Here is a 17,546-nt window from a genome sequence, read left to right as displayed (position 1 = left end):
ATATCCTGGACATTTTCTAGCTTTCAGTTTGGGATAGAGGTACATTTTAAATTATAACCTCTGAGTTTTCTTTTTTAGTTTTCAGCTATTTTTTATTGAACACTTTTTATCAACTATTTTAAAAAATACTGTACGTATCTGTCTGTTACTTAATTCTTACTTTTTTTTTTTTTTGCCAGTCCTGGGGCTTGTACTCAGGGTCTGAGCACTGTCCCTGGCTTCTTTTTTGCTCAAAGCTAGCACTCTGCCACTTGAGCCACAGCACCACTTCTGGCCATTTTCTATATATGTGGTGCTGAGGAATCGAACCTAGGGCTTTATGTATACGAAGTGAGCACTCTTGCCACTAGGCCATATTCCCAGCCCTGTCACTTAATTCTTTACCCAACACTAAGGTTAGGTATTATTATCTTCTTCATACAGCTCAGCAAACTGAGGCCTGCATCAAGTTAAGACAGTTGTTCAAGGACACACTGATCACTGAGTGGAAGTGATGGAGAACACTTTTGCAAGTAGTCCGTTTTCCATGGGACCTAATTCAGGCTATTCTTTTGTACTTCTCCTCCCCCAAAACATGAAGAGATCTTTGAAGTTATAGCCAAAATCTTGTTGGCAGATACTGTCTCCATGCTGTTGATTCCCCCAAATCATCATTTAGTGAAAGGAAAGCATAAAGTTGGTTATTATATAGGTGATGTGACCTAATAACCTTAATTGCTGGTACAGTGGTGAGTTCATTGATCATGTGAACCATAACTCATAATGACATTTTGATACTGCTTTATTGAGGAGTACATTGTGCTAATGAGAACAAGTCAATGAATTGAACTACCAGTGAGGATCACTGAGCTAAATTTTGTTTTGTGGTCATACATTTTGATCTTAACATAGTATAGTTATTTCGGAAATCCTGATGGGAAAGTTGGCTGTATATGTCAGTTAGTACCTATGGAAACATTTCAGAGTTGACTTCTATGCTAATTTAAAAAATTCTGAGATGAAATTGTATCTATAATTGTTTGTTGTTTTATGGTAAGTGAAAATATCTTCTTGCCAAATTCTGATGGCTCATGATTGTCATCCTAGCTACTCAAGAGGCTGAGATAAAAAGATTGTGGTTCAAAGCCAGCCTAAACAGGAAAGTCTATGAAACTTTTATCTCCAGTTAACCACGAAAAAAAAACAAAACAAAACCAAAAATCCCAAAAAGAACGGTATGGTTCAAGTGGAAGAGCCTTAGCCTTGGGAAAAAAAGCTCAGAGACAGTGCCTAGGCACTGTTCAAGTCCCAGGATTCATCCCATTTCTCCACCAAAATCCTCTTAAAACATTTAAAAGTAGCATAATTCTAACAATATTTGAAACGTGTAAGGTAATGTTCCATACTTTGAGTCTCAATTTCCTGTAGCCAGGCATAATATATTGGGCTAAAATCATAATTCAGATAATTTTTCAAAAAGTTATAATGATTTAGTCTGATTTGGTATAATTTACATTAATATTTGGAAAGATATTCTTTATTTTTATTTGTTTTGTTTTGGTCTTTTTGCCACTCCTGAGGCTTGAACTCAGGGCCTGAGCACTGTCCCTGGCTTCTTTTTGCTCAAGGCTAGCACTCTACCACTTGGGCCACAGTGCCACTTCCCGATTTTTCTATATATGTGGTGCTGAGGAATGGAACCCAGGGCTTCATGTATACGAGGCGAGCACTTTACCACTAGGCCACATTCCCAGTCCCTATTCTCTATTTTTAATACATACAAACATGTATATAATTGTGTGATTTTTGCCAAAAAAGTTTTCTTATAAATACCATTAAGGTTTTATCCTTCTTATTTTGTTTAATTATATATTTTGAAAGAAAATTTGAGTATTTCATTTTAATTGAACTGACATTATTTTTCCAAAAGTTTTAAACATGATTTTGAAAGTTTATATCTTGAAGGAATAAGATGATTATAGAGTATAGGGGGAACTTATTCAGACAGAATATCTTGAGCAGGCTTTATTTACAAAGTAATAGTGAATTAAGAGAGCTAATCAATTATGTGAAACCTACAAAAAAAATAACAGTATCAAAGACTCCAAAATGGTGATAAGCCAGAAGAAGGGTGGCTGGAATGTAGGAAACCAAAGATGGCAAAAGAAGAATGCACATTAGGAGGGATCCTCTACACTGTGCTGAGCAAATGTGCTGTTTGTTCATATAGCAGGAACCAGTTGAAGGCTTGTATCGAAAGGAATGATGGGATATGATTTCTCTTTTCCAAATGGCCTCTCTGCTGTAAGGAATACATTGAAACAACATTGGTAGCAGTTGTAAAAAGTTTGGCAAATATTTATTTAGTTTAAAATCAGTATGGAAATGGAGAAAGTTAAGTGGGTTCAAGATAAATTACAGAGATAGAAGTGATGTATGTTGCTAATGCATTAAATATAAAGATAGAAGAGAGGTAAGAATCGAGAATAAACTCCAGCATCTCTTTTTTTGGATACTGCAGAGTAGTGTGGTGCTACTACTGTTCATTAGGGAAGACAAGACATGGGGAAACAGGAGGTGGTGAAAATTTTAATGTTTGACTTTATACTCAAGATCACATTTCCTGTCATGATATGAATTCCAAAGGATATGTCAAGTAGGCTGGATGTTCAATGAGGCATTGAGCTCATAGGAGTTTAGAGTTAAAACATTAATAGTAAGCTACCTTCAGGCACTGTGGTAGGCATTAGAGATTGTTAGACTTCAGTACAAACTTTGTGCTGTTAGCATTTCTGTGCTAAGCTTTTTATAGCTTAAGTAGCTTCTGCTGAAGCTTAGAAACATAGTAACCATATTGTGCATAGTTGAGAACAAACACATGACTTAGAAATAGATAATAGAGTTTTTAAAATTTATAGAACGAAATTCCCATTTGTAATCCAGTTATTATTCTCTGAAATATGTAAGGAAGGAACTGTTTTTATGACATTGAGTTGATACTGTTTGTGTAATGTATTTAAACCCAAAATATAGACTAAACACATCGTATGGTCTCAGTTATATTCAGTCCACTGATATTTATTGTATTAAACACAGAGTGGTTTTATCTTCAGATAATTTCACAAACTTTTTTCACCCTACACAGTGGTTTGAACTCAGGACTTTACCCTAATTTGATCTTACTCTGCCACTTGATCCAAGTCCCTAGTCTTCTTTTTTTTTTTTTTTCTCAAATTTTTATTATCAAACTGACATACAGAGAGGTTACAGTATCATACGTTGGGTATTGGATACATTTCTTGTACTGTTTGTTGCCTTGTCCCTCATGCCCCCCTCCCTTCCCCCCTTTCCCTCCCCCCCCCCAGGTGTTCAGTTCACTTACACCAAACAGTTTTGCAAGTATTGCTTTTGTAGTTATTTCTCTTTTTTTACCCTGTGTCTCTCGAATTTGGTATTCCCTTTGAATTTCCTGCTTCCAATACCAGTAAACACGGTTTCCAATATACTCAGATAAGATTACAGAGATAGTTATGTAGGCCTAGTCTTCTTGACTTGGGTTTTTATTTTTCAGGTAGAGTTTTGCAGTTTTTCCCCCAGGACCACTCTCATACTGGGTTCTTTGTACCTTTGTCTCCCAAGTAGCTGAGATTATAAGCAGATGCTACAAGAATTATTTCACAAACGTTTTAAAGTTTAAAATATTTTGTTGCTGGGGCTGGACCTAGTGTAGAGTGCTTTAAAATATTTTGTTGGAAAAACTTTTTTTTTAATTCACTAAACATGTTTTTCCTTTTAGCTGTAGTGATTATTAAAGTGAATTCGAACACTATGTATAAAGTTATGCCTATACTCGTTTATTCCTAGGGATGACAGTAAGTGCGAATAAAGATGGCTTGGGGATGATTGTTCGAAGCATTATTCATGGAGGTGCCATTAGTCGAGATGGCCGCATTGCTATTGGAGACTGCATTTTGTCTGTCAACGAAGAATCTACCATCAGTTTAACCAATGCCCAAGCACGAGCCATGTTGAGAAGACATTCTCTCATTGGATCTGATATAAAGTAAGTATTATTTGGTCCCCATGTTGGCTTGGGAAATGCAGGAGTTTCAGTTAATTAGAATGTTTTCAGTATATATTCTATTTAGTGTCTTTAAGATTATAACACAAATGAAAATTTGCAAGCACTATTACTTTGCATTTTTATTTTACTTCTCCAATGATTTTTATACAAACCCTGCCTGTGAAAGATACCTTAAAAAGAAATATGTGAGAGTTTATTTTTACAGAGCTTCTTAGAAAGAGGTATGGATTAGACTAATGTTATCTACTACCTGATTGCCTTGTATAAATTTTAAAATCAAGCCAGTGCTTTAAGGGCTAGCCATGAAAAACACTAAATATGACAGCGTGTATCTGATCTGCGTCTATCTTTAACTATCTCATGACCCAAAGGGATTTACTCATATATTTGGTATCATTTCACTATAGGTTATATATGTTGGCTGGAAGTGCTTTAAATTTCCAATTATCCTATAATGTTCTAAAAGTACATAATACATGTGGCATAGTGTTTACCTTGCTAAACATTTTTTGAGTCAGCATAAAAATCAACTCATGACTTTATTGCCACACCTCATCAGTGTGGCTTTTTCCTCTGATATTAATCACTGAATATTTGTGTTTAATGTATAGGGGATAAAACCATAAAATAAGAGCTCAGGAAAAGATTTTTTTCCTTAAACAGATGTAATGATTACCAGTATAGGGGACTTTATTAATGTTAGTTTACTGAGGGCATTTTGTTTTACTGGTTCCTTTGCAAAGTATGTATTGCTAAAACTTCAGTAAGAAAAACTGTATTTGCAATCTGTTTTCCATTCTTCCATCAATAAAAATTGCAGAAAGGAACATACCATTTTGAGTGACTTCTGCTTTTTATCAAGGCATTCTTTTGGGAGCTTCACTAATGATCTTTTACATTTTCTGCTTGCCTTTTTTATTTCTCTTTTTCAGTTGAGCAGTTCATGTGACTGTTCCTTAATTATCTTCAGTGATGAGAGTACAAGTAAACATCATTAAAAATGTCAGCCCCTCTGTCACACAAAAGCAGAGATGCCTGAAATGCTTTCCTCACCACTGTGACCGTGTTACTTCATTTTGTCTAAGAGAGGAACCATACAGATCTGTGAGGAGACTGCTTGCTGCAGGGGTTGTAGCTTACATAGAATAGGTTAGCACACCATGCAGATGCCTAGTAACTGTGATTTGATTTGCAGTGGGATGATGTACGTGCTGGGCTATGTGCCTGTAACAGCCTGTCCCTGGCCCACATTTTGATATTCTGAGCATCAGCATTGATGCTTGATGCTAGCCTTGTTTTTCAGTTCTACTGACTTCAAAAAATTTTTAAAGTGATCTCAAAATAAGACCTTTGTGACTTCAGTTTGATGTAAGTCATGCATATTGTCAGTTCTAGAGAAGTTTGGAAGCATATTTTTTTAAGCTCTATGTTGCCTAACATTTTCATTCTGTGTATTTAACGTGTGTCTTCTACCCCTGACTTGCTGATTCAGCAGTGACCCATTCCTGTGGGCAGCAGCTTTATTTCAACCTTGAAAGGATAACTAGGTGTTTAAGTAATTGCTTTACCATCTTAGGACTCAGAATCTCCTGTGAAATTTTCCATTTAAAACAGAAAAAAAAATTCTATAACCGTTCTTTCCCTGGAAATCAGCTTATCAATCATTTTTACATGTTACACACACATCACACAATCATGCCCACAAAATGCATAGATTTCTTCTTAAATGTCCCAGTAATGTTCTGATTTAGATGAATAGAAATCCACTTGATGAGTAAGTAGTAGAAAGAAATAAAAATCATCTTTACATAATCCTTTTCCAGAAGGACCAATGTGTTAGATAGTGAAAGAAAAATGGCTGTTTAGATTGGCTGGGGTTGAGTAGTGGGTTCTCTATGTTTTGCATGGAGTGTTTTGGATCTTATCCATTTCTGTCACTTACCTTTCATGAAGCAAAAGTTAGAATTACCTTAAAAGCTATGGGAGCAATCCTCCCAAAAGGGAAATATACTGTTTCATTTCCTAATGGAATTGTAACACTGCATCTGGCCAGTTCAGCTTTATACTGTTGCCTTGCACCTAAGCTTGTTGCTCATCACTTTCTTTTTTTCTTATTATAAACCTCAATCTGGGGAAGTGGTGAAGAGAGGTGTATGGTAGGGACTTAAAAAATGAAAGAATCTGGTTCAGTTACGTAACTATTGGCTATATTTAAAAAAAAAAGCATTGCTTGTTGAGACAATGCACTGGATTTTTTTCTCTCCTTTCTATAGATAGATAGGAACTTTTTGTGCACGCATGCATGCCTGGATAGATAATTTGAGCTCCAAGAGTTCAAGAATGGCCAGTTTAAGTTCTAGGTTTTATTATTTTGTATGGAAGCCAGATGTGAAGCGTCACCAGAATGCATTTTGTTTCACTTCTCCTTCCACCTTGCCAGGAGCTCTTATATTTCTATAATAATAGCCAGAGTTTTGTGTTTAGCAGCAGCTGCTGATAACATCTGCCAGATAATTACCAAGCTGAATCAGAATTCACCTGCCTTAACCTAAAGTGTGGGATGAATTCCTGATCAAGGAATAAAAGATTGATTGCAGTTCCATTTTTCCATGCTTGTTAATAATCACTGCTATAGACACCCGTAAAGAGCAGATGCTTTTCTGGGGGAGGTGTAGATGAGAGGGAGGTGGAAAGGGGGGATAACCAGGAGCACCCACTTTTAACTACATATGTATGCATCTCACATTCAGCACAAGACATTGACATTTGTTAACACCATTGTAAAAAGATGCCGCGGCGTATGCTTCACATTCTAGATTTTCTGCAGCACCTGCTGACGATCGAGCCCCCTTTTATGTGTGAGTATCGGTGATTCAAAAGCTCATTATGACTGTGTGTTGCGATTTGTCTGTGAAAACCATTGTGTGTTTTTGTAGTCCCAGTGCAGGAAGAAATCCAGATATAGACTCAGTGTATAAACCCTGGCTTTTTCTCCTATGTTTATGTAAGAGCATAAATTCCCACAGAGCTGTGCTACTGTTCACATTTTCACATTGCCATGATGACTGGGAGCTCATTTCCAACAACTAAGCTTTCAAGCACTTTTGTGAGGGAATGATCCTGTCTGCATGTGCAGGCGCACTCTGTGCTTAATAGCTGTGTCACATTTCCGCATCACTAATGGTAGTTTTTTCTTCTTCTTCACATGTAACCAAAGGTTAATTTACGCTCATTTATATTTATTGTGAACACCATTCTCAAAAAAGCAGTCTCCGTGCATTTATGCAGTTTATAACTCAGTTTTGATGTTCTCTGTTGGTGATTTGGAGGTTTTTGTGTGTTCTTGTGACCAGGCATGTGTTGAACTGCCCTGCATGTGCTGTTGCATTGTAGGATTGTGAGAAGCTTGTTCTGGTGACTTGGTTGTTGACACTGAGCTATGTATCTGTGGAAACTGCCTTCCATGTTTTTTTTGTTTTGTTTTGTTTTTTGGCAGCACTGGGGTTTGAATTAAGGACTTTGCACATGTTAGGCAGATACTCTACCACCTGAGCCAAGACCTCAGACCTGAGCTCCCTTCTTTTGCTCTTTCTCACTTCGATCTACAGTCTCAGGAAAATGTAAAACCAACATGCCCAGTCTTTGGTAAAAGAAAAATACCTTTAAGCAAATGTAGAGGAAAATTCATCTTCAACATTATTTGAGATATTATTATTATTGCATTTATGGCCTATCTATGCCTCTTACTTTCATTGTCTTTTCTTTGGTTTATTCCCTTTTGTCACTGTTTTTTATTTCTGTACCCTTTATCTTGTATATAAGTTTAATGCCTTTTTCAAGAGGTTTATTTTTTGTGTACTTTCTGGAATCTTCAATAATACTATTAGCAATACCAGTTTTATGAAATATAATGTTTTAAAACTTAGATTTTGTTATTTTTATTTGATAAATACAAATTTTCTTAACATAATATACTGCATTTTTGACACATTAGTTTTGAAGGGATGACAGCAAATTTTCTATTCTTTTTTTATAAAATGGCCTAGTGGCAAGAGTGCTTGCCTTGTATACATGAAGCCCTGGGTTCAGTTTCCCCAGTACCACATATATAGAAAATGGCCAGAAGTGGTGCTGTGTGTGGCTCAAGTAGCCTTGAGCAAAAAGAAGCCAGGGACAGTGCTCAGGCCCTACGTCCAAGGCCCAGGACTGGCCAAAAAAATTTTTTTTTATAGATGAATAATTTCAGTAAGGCCTAAGTTAGAATGCAATTCTCTTACCCTGCCTTTATCATAAATCTCCTGCTCTAAGTATTCTGCTTTATTTTTTGATCCCTGAGGTAAGTGTGACAAAGATTCTCAAGGGAAGGTTTGTTCTGTTGGAACGAGGGGAGTGATCAGAAGAATAGTTTTACATTTATACAGTGCTGCTGCTCACCTTATGTGTACCTCTTAAAGTTGTAAACATGCTTGTATTTGAGGTCATTGTGGTACAGCCACAGAGTTTTACTTCCCATGATACCCCCCCGCCCAATGGGGGCCATGAAAGAGTGATCGCCTTTTATGTAATAACTAACATATTCAAGATGATCTATAATCATCCTCACTTTATAAATTATGCCATTATCATTTTTAAAAAAATTTATATGACAAACAATAATCCTTGTGCCCTTGCCCTCTAGTGCAAGGATAAATTATTGGTAGGTGGTTTAATAGGCTTCATGATTTTTGTATTGCCCATGTGTTTTACATACCTTTTTTAAGTTGCATACGCTGACTTCAGGTACTAATAAACTAGTTGTTAATAGTTATAGCTAAGGAGTCTTACACAGCAGCAGTTAACTTGAATTTTCAGATAATCAGTTTCTAAACATGGCTGTATTCACCTCAAAGCTGATCAGTACTTAGTGTATTTTTTAAGGGCAAACAGTAGGCTTTTCTTCCAATCAAATGTGAACATATAAGAAATGGCTACAAATTAGCTAGACTCTCCTTAAACTTAAGGATATGGCTTCATACTTCAGAACTGACTGTTCATAACTTAATATAACTAATATAGTTATTGATAATGCTTGTTTAATGTCTGTATTAAGTATATTATGGACTAATATAAATAAGTTTGGGAATTCAGTGTTTAATAGAGTATACCTAACTTGTTTCTGCTAGGAAACTCAAATATATTTGGATAGAAAATGTCCTCATTGATTATTACTATTATTATTATTTATCACACTATTATTTAAAATATTGGATATCAAATCCAGCACTTTATACATGCTCAGCTGATATTCTTAAGCACTGAAATACATCTAAAGAGTTTTAGAGCTTCCTGATTTCAAAAATTGACTATTAGCAATGACTATAACATATACATATATATGAATATATCCATATATGTGTATGTATTATCTTATCAGCAACATTTAGAATTTTCAGTGACATTTTTTGCTTGTGAAATATTTTGCTGAGTATCCTGAAATGTGTGAGGAGGTCAGGACAAAGGGTCAGTATTTTTTTTTTTCTGTATTTGGAAACATTTTCCAACCGGCAAGCTCTTGTTGCCCTTTGCTTCCATGGATTGTGTTTTCTTCCAGAATTACTTACATACCTGCAGAACATTTGGAAGAATTTAGAATAAGCTTGGGACAGCAATCTGGAGGAATAATGGCCCTGGATATTTTTTCTTCATATACTGGAAGGTGAGTGAAATACGTAATCTACAACAAATGAATAGTACAGCAAATACTAAACAAGAATTTTGAGCCTATGTTCAAACATCATAAAAACAAGTACATGTTTAAATTCTTTTCCTTCTAAGATTTTAAAACATCTTTTTAAAACATCATAATATAGTATGGAAAATTTGGGAAATAACATGAACATTTAGGCCAAGAAATTAGAATAATCTCCAATCCTACCACCCAATATAATACTTTTTTTTTTTTTTTTTTTTTTTTGGCCAGTCCTGGGCCTTGGACTCAGGGCCTGAGCACTGTCCCTGGCTTCTTCCCGCTCAAGGCTAGCACTCTGCCACTTGAGCCACAGTGCCACTTCTGGCCATTTTCTGTATATGTGGTGCTGGGGAATTGAACCCAGGGCCTCATGTATACGAGGCAAGCACTCTTGCCACTAGGCCATATCCCCAGCCCATAATACTTCTTACATTATTAGCTTTAGTAATTTAATCCAGACATATTATTTTATTAATTCATTAGAGCTTATTGTCTCTATGATTTTATATAATGTCTTATTTTATAAAGCTATCTAGCATCATTGGGAATTTATGTATTTTTTTATTATCACACAAAGCCAGAAACTTTTTTTTGTGCTGGTTCTGGGGCTTGAACTCAGGGCCTGGGCTCTGACCCTGAGTTTCTTTGGCTCAAGGCTAGCACTCTACAAAGTTTGTCTTTTTGGTAGTTTATTGGAGATAGAGTTTCTCAGACTTACCTGTGTGGACTGGCTTCAAACTGTGATCTTCTGATCTCAGCCTCTTCAGTAGCTAGGGTTACAAGCATGAGCTATCAGTTACTAGCCACCCAGAAACGTTTTTGTTTTTTTAAAATAAAAATACTTTCGATTCTTTTGATCTTAGCATCTTTGTATGGAATGGTGTAAAAGTATGTTAGGGAACAATGTGTTTAGCTGTTTTTTTTTGTTTTGTTTTGTTTTGTTTTTGAGCTGTTACTAGAACTTGAACTCCTTGGGGCTTGGGCTCTGTTGCTTAACATATTGGTTCAAGGCTGGCACTCTTCCAGTTGAGCTACAGCTCTACTTTCTGATTTTTTGTGGTTAATTGGAGTCTCACAGACTTTCCTATCCCAGGCTGGCTTCAAACTATGATCCTCAGATCCCAGCATCCCAAATAGATAGAATTACAGGTATGAGCCACTGGTGCCTAGCTTTTGTTAAGTCTTTTAAAGACTGTTGACATACAATATATTAAGAACCTTTAAATAAAAAAGGAAACGCTTTTCCTCTCTTAGGAAAGGCAGGAACTGAGGATGGAAGCTGTTGCTGACTGAGTTCAAACCAAGAGGAGAAATAATATTAAATTGATTTTCTGTCATGGATGTACCCTTTTATTCTTTCACTTATGGGCCTGTTTTTTCAGTTGCACCTGGTTACTGAATATCGGATTTCTCTTTAAGTGTACTGTTGAGAAGATTGAGCCTTGCATGTAATCTGAGGTGTCAGAACAGCCTATATTCCTTAGAGCATGTCAGAATATCCTAGAACCACACATATCCGCCCTACATGAATCATGAGACTAAATCATGCTTTCCCCTGTATATTATACAGGATCACAGCATACAGGGAAAAGAAAGTCATGCTATGTGTTTAATAAAGGGGAGGAATGTTATGGTCCTTTGGGCCTCATAAATTTTATGGGAAAATGAGTATTCCTCCCTGTGTAGAATTGAGTCACACAGCACTCTAAAATTTCCATCTCAGGCTTAATAGCAGGGATTGATTGTAATTTACCAGGACTTCCTGTCAAAATGTCAAAATGGGAGAAGCAATCATTCCAACATCCTTCTGAAAGATCATTTCAAACAGCATAATTAAAGAATGTACCAGTTAATATCTTAATCCTAAATTGCAAGGCCTTAGAACACTCAAGCAATTAGAAAGAAAGCTACTTTTTTCACTGAGCATCCTTCAGTCCAACAAGGAGAGTGTTTTGATTGCTATTGATATCTGATGCTTAAAACAAAGTCATCTATCTCTTACATAAGGCTAGCCTGTATTTTCCCAAGTCCCAAAGCTAGTATGTGTTAAAGCCAAACTTAGAATATAAGCAGGTAGACTGTATTTCTGACTGTTGGATCCAAAGAGTTTCACAAGGCCAGAAAACTTGTGTCATAAAAGAGCTCAAATTTTGTGGCAGAATAGCCTCAATCCCAACTTCCCTGCTACACTACAGTGTGTCATCGTCCCAGTTACTTTACTCTGATTTTATGTGTAGATGTGGGAAGTTAGTAGTTTTACTTAGCAAGAAAGTGTTTGTCAACACAGAAACATAGAGAAAAATCTAGTTCTTTCTAGATTGTCTGAGTGCAAGAAGAAAAATTGGTTTATTCTCCTCTTAGGATCACTTGACTTTTGATTTCCTGAAATCATACACTAAGATGGGTAAAGCTTTCTTGGCCAATTTAGAGTAGCACTAGTTATGGGTATGATTAAAGATTACAGAATAATTTGAAGAGATTGGGGTTTGTGTATCAGAACATTTAAACTATTTGTGTTTTCACAGCTAACAGTGCAAGAAGACCATGTTCAGAATAGCCAAGAGTGTTTGAAAAGCTCCTTGAGTTTATAGTCTTTTGATCTCAGCATCTCCTTCTAACAGTAGCTGTCAGCATATATTTTAGAGAGTTGCCTCTTAAGATCACATTCTCTGTGCCTTTCTAATCAATTTTTCCATCATTGTCTCTTCAGTTGTTATTTGTTGAGGTTTAGGCTTTACTTCCACCTCTTTGCTTTACAACTCTGCATGAGGGTTTCGCTTGGACTATTTCTCCTTCATTTCCTTGTTGTAATTTTTAGACTCTCCCTTAGAATTGTAGGCCGCTGTCTTGCCCTACTATCAGACTTTATTTTGAGAGCCCAGACTCATCTACAACCACATTTTTTTCAGCTTGCATAGATGAGTTAGGACACAAAAACATTGGGTTGAATCTGTAGAACATAGAGTTCGTGGTTACAGTTTTAAAAAAATATCTCATTAAGGCCAGATGTTGTTCAAGAAGAACCTGGAAATTTATTTGCTCACCAGAAATGCTGTGAACCACATTTAAGCAAGGTGATTATTGGTATTAGATGACCTTTGACCTACCTCAAAATAATTTGAGAGAGATCACTATTCCTGTCAGTGGAGAATGGATATAATTTGAATATATACTTCCTATAGAATTTGTAGTTCCTCTAAGATCAAGTATTTATAATTTAATAATCTTCAATGCTTTAAAAGAACTTGTGGACATGTTTGTTTTGATCAATATCATAATGGATTTGCTTATCATTTTAACCATTCTCTATTGCCTTTACAGAGTTATTTATAAGTGTACCTTTCAATAAACAAAAATAATTTTGACAATTATTATTATAGTTTTATTTATAGCCAGTAAGCAGACTGGACATTTATTTTACTTAATTAGCATTTGGTAAAATTTAAATTAGTATGAAAAGTGACAATAGACAGGGCACACAGGTTTATTGTGAATTGTTTTATATAAGGAACATTCTGTGCCTGGGCCCTCTGGAGGGGATGAAGCTGGACCATAAACATTTTCTTCTAAAATGGAAAGAGCAACATGATTCATTGTTAGGAAGTAAAGATGCAAAATTCCTGGCATACTTGGTGATAAATGCTTTCAGAGGAGAGAGCAAGAATGTGCATGCTTACAACAACCATTGTCCTGCTAGCTTTTGGTGCATGGTAGGAATTCAGGAAAGGTTTATTAAATAGTTTTTCCTTAAAATTCCAGTTTTTATTGGCTTTTTCATATTCCTTTCTTTCATTTTTCCAAGAAATCATTTAGTATCTCCTCTTGCCTCTTGTCTGGCAGGACACCATTCTTGTTCCTCTTCTGTGTCATGAAGTTTAAATGCTTGTTTGGAAAACTAATGATTTATAAGGTTTGATAGAAAGAGTGCATTAGTTTGAAGAGTATACATGGGAGAGGAAAGAATTTTCTTCTTTTATTTTTCTGCCTTACTTAGCTTGAGATCTTTGTAGCTTGGTTCCTCTATTCTAGCCTAGCCCCTTGTGCAGAATATACTAATCCAAGTGACAAACAAGTGAACTATGTCAAAAAGCACTCTCAATATGACATTTGACAAAAGGTTTTGTACTTTTCACATAGTTTGTTGCGCTGTAAAAGGATTAACAGCACAATGTTTAAAAAATAAATTAAGGAGTATTTATAGCATTAAGTGACTTCATTTGTATGCCTTTGGGATCTAAACCAGCTTAAAAAGTTTCCTCTATGACTTAGATACACAGCAAAACTGATGCTCTTCTGTGTACCACACGAGACATGGTCTGAGCAGTGCTTGAAGAACACTGCACAGGAAAATCAGTAATACTTTGAAGGTACCATCTCACACACTTTGTTTTATCCCCGAAAGAACATTAATACCTGAAGCTGAAGAAATTCAAGATTCAAAAAAAATTTTGAATATGTCAACATGAGGTAGATCAGTCATCAGTCCAGGTTTTTGACATTTGTTCCAGGTTGTTCACTTGGGAAGTCATTTTGTTAGGATACAGTAAGAGAGTAGAAATCAGCAAATAAAACCCCTGTGGAAATTTATAGTACAGTTGAAACTTAGAAGAATTCAGCAGGTCACAAGTAAACTAGAACTAAAACCTCATAGTCATTTCTTCTAGTTGCCCTTAATTTCTTGACATATTAGGGATACGTGAATTAATAGATTCCTCCTGAGCTTTTCCAATGTTACCATACTGAGCCTTATTCAAACTAGTGCTGTAGATAGTCTCTCTCCTCCTCATTTAGTTTCAGGAAAGGTTTCTTTCATGGGAAAGGAGTGTTAATTTTGAGAATTTCATATTTACAATAAACCAAAAGCCTGAGATCCATAGTGTTTATAAACCCCTTAACAACTGAGCATATTGGTCTTTCTTGAAATTCCTTCTGTTTTTCGGCAGAGGAAAATAGGGTGGCATAGCTGTTATTTTGGGAAAAAAAGTAGGAATAACCCCAAATTAAGATCTTGGTAAAGAAGGAAAAAAAGAAAAAAACTGCTTGTACCAAGTTCCTCTTTAGGCCTTGCCAAATCTGTAATATAAATTACCATGACTACTCCTCTTCAGGACCCACAAAGAAGAAAAAGGCTTGGATTCAGGAATTCTTCCATTGTGGGACGGAAGGGAGGAGTGGCAGCAGGGAGAGGGGAATATCAGGGAAGGGGAGAAGAATGAAAACACATTTGGCCTTAAAATAGCCAGCATTCTCCCAAAACCTCAGAGTGAAAGAAAATTGCAGGTCATAGTCAAATTTATTTTATCAAATTGGTATGTAAAAGATTTCTTTAAGATCCATTTTACAGAGACATCACTTACGGGAATCAAAGAATTCCTGTTTTGATATTCCTGAGTTAAAATAACTATGTTGCTGTTTATCCAGTACCTCATTTTTCTTGACTAAAATTACTTTCTACTTTAAGCTTGAATAAAAATCTTCATTGGTAACTGTGAAAAAAAAAACACAAAACATTTCTGCCTTTTTAGCCTAACCGGTCATTAAGTACCTATGAAATAGTATTGAATGGAATACTCATTGTTTAACCCTTTAACCAGAGACATTCCAGAACTGCCAGAACGAGAAGAAGGAGAAGGAGAAGAGAGTGAACTTCAGAACGCAGCCTATAGCAATTGGAATCAGCCCCGGCGGTAAGGGCTATTTCTGTCTTGTACTCACACAGTAGATATGTTTAAGACAGAGGTATTGTTTCAAATGCTATAACATGCTCCTTGTGACATGACAAGTTGTTTAACATTCCTAATCCTCCATTTCTTCATCTGTACATAGAGAAAATAATGTATATTTAACAGGGTGAAAACTAACAAATATTTAAGAGTCTGGAATATAGTAGTCAAATAATAGCCTGTAAAGATGTGTGTGTGTGTGTGTGTGTGTGTGTGTGTGTGTGTGTGTGTGTGTGTGTGTGTGTGTACCTGGGGCTTGAATTCAGGGCCTAGGCATTGTCCCTGAGCTATTTTGCTAACATTTGGCACTTTTATAATTGAGCCAAAGCTCCACTTCCAGCTTTTTCATGGTTAATTGGAAATAAGAGCTCATGGACTTTACTGCCTGCCGTAGCTTCAAACCATGATCCTCAGATCTCAGCCTCGAGTAGCTGGAATTACAGGTGTGGGCCACCAATGCCTAGAACTCTCTAAAAACTGTTAGTTTTCTCTAGTATTTTTAGAAATTAGATATTGAAAGATATATTCTAAATGTTGTTTTCACAGTTTGAGATAAGCCAAAGCCCTATGCACCACCGCATTTCACACACAGCAGAAACGATGACTCTACTTTTCTATTCTCTATTATCTAACTGTGCATCACAAAGCATGTGAATAAGCTTATGCTCAGTAAAATCAGCTTGAAATATGTTGAGTCTTAATGTGGACCCAGGCAGGAACTTGATGATTTCCTGGATAGCAGGAAAGATATGACGTACTTTGCTATGCCAGATGGAGAAACACACGAAACAAAGAATAATACAAGGTATTTTGAGTTAATTAAAAAATGTAAGTAATTATTGGAGATTCTCTCCAAACAGATCTGAAATTGCCTATCATCACAGGATCTTGTACTTCATAAACTTTAATATTTGTTATATAATGAATAAAAATGCTCCAGAGATGGAATATGATGTGATGATTTTCTCTATTCACAAATGAACTGAAATGCCTCCATCTACTAAATTTTCAAAATATGTCACTTTCAAGGAAACAGTGAGCATTTCCATCCATTAATGTGTGTGTGTGTGTGTGCGTGTGTGTGTGTGTGTGTGTGTGTGTGTGTGTGTGTGTGTGTGCCCATCCTGGGGCTTAATCTAGGCACTGTCCCTTAGCATTTTTACTTAAAGCTGATGCTTTAAATCTTGAGGCATAGCTCCAGTTTTGGCTTTTGATAGTTAATTGGAAGTAGAGTCTCACAGAATTTCTGCACTACCTGGCTTTGGACTATGATCCCCAGATCTCAGCCTCCTAAGTAGTTAGTATTATAGGTGTGAGCCATCAGTGCCTGGCAAAAATGGGTTTTTAATTTGAATTTCTTCAGTAGACAGTTAGCTTCCTTCAAGAACAAATTCAGTGCTGTCTCTGCAGCACTACTTACTTACATTGAACAAAGAATATAGAAATATAAGATCTATGGCAAAAAAATACTTTATCAGATGGTATCTTATTTATTTGTAGATGGAAGCAGAAATAAATTCAATGATATTATTCCATAGTAGGTGAATACTGTAGATAAATTTGAATTTTGCTGGAAAACAGTAATGCCACAAGGAGAGGGCTGATAAATTGTCCAGTTTTAATAACAATGAGAGGAAAAATAGTTTTAAGAAGCAATGTACAAAATGGCTAGAGTGAATGAAAAGTATTTGAAGCCTTGCTCTGATATTGTCTAAGGAAAGTTTCCTAATCTCTTGCTAGGTTTCAGCAACATTTGTAAACTGATTCAATAACAGACTTTGCATTACAGTCTGGACTCCGCTCTAAGGACATATTATTGATGACTAGTAGCTAAGTAAAAAGTTGTTGAGCACAGAAATGATCAAACTTTCCTGCAAGAAAGAACATAATTTAAGGACTGGAAAATTTTTATATTTTTTCCTCAATTTTGACCATATTAACTGTGAAGGTGAAAACTCCCATATATGGAGAGAAAAGTGTTTAAAATTTCTGTAAATCCTTCTAGGCAAGATATTCTATGTGGATGTAAGCA

The 17,546-nt window shown here is 35.9% G+C and overlaps 1 protein-coding gene across 11 annotated transcripts in view; it reads left to right on the top strand.

Moving 5' to 3' along the window:
* Positions 1–17,546, top strand: part of Mpdz (multiple PDZ domain crumbs cell polarity complex component) — a 149,613-nt gene that overhangs the window by 88,497 nt on the left and 43,570 nt on the right. For 6 of the 11 annotated variants that reach the window (XM_048350012.1, XM_048349964.1, XM_048349667.1 and 3 more), the window contains 4 exons: positions 3,844–4,042; positions 6,880–6,921; positions 9,654–9,758; positions 15,383–15,478. In XM_048350012.1, the coding sequence (XP_048205969.1) occupies positions 3,844–4,042; positions 6,880–6,921; positions 9,654–9,758; positions 15,383–15,478 (442 nt within the window). The remainder of the gene's footprint in view (positions 1–3,843; positions 4,043–6,879; positions 6,922–9,653; positions 9,759–15,382; positions 15,479–17,546) is intronic. The other 5 variants (XM_048350257.1, XM_048350098.1, XM_048349910.1 and 2 more) reach the window with 3 other exon arrangements.

Source organism: Perognathus longimembris, chromosome 1 (genome assembly GCF_023159225.1).
Source record: "Perognathus longimembris pacificus isolate PPM17 chromosome 1, ASM2315922v1, whole genome shotgun sequence".
NCBI lineage: Eukaryota > Metazoa > Chordata > Mammalia > Rodentia > Heteromyidae > Perognathus > Perognathus longimembris.
This window is presented reverse-complemented; position numbering and strand designations above follow the sequence as displayed.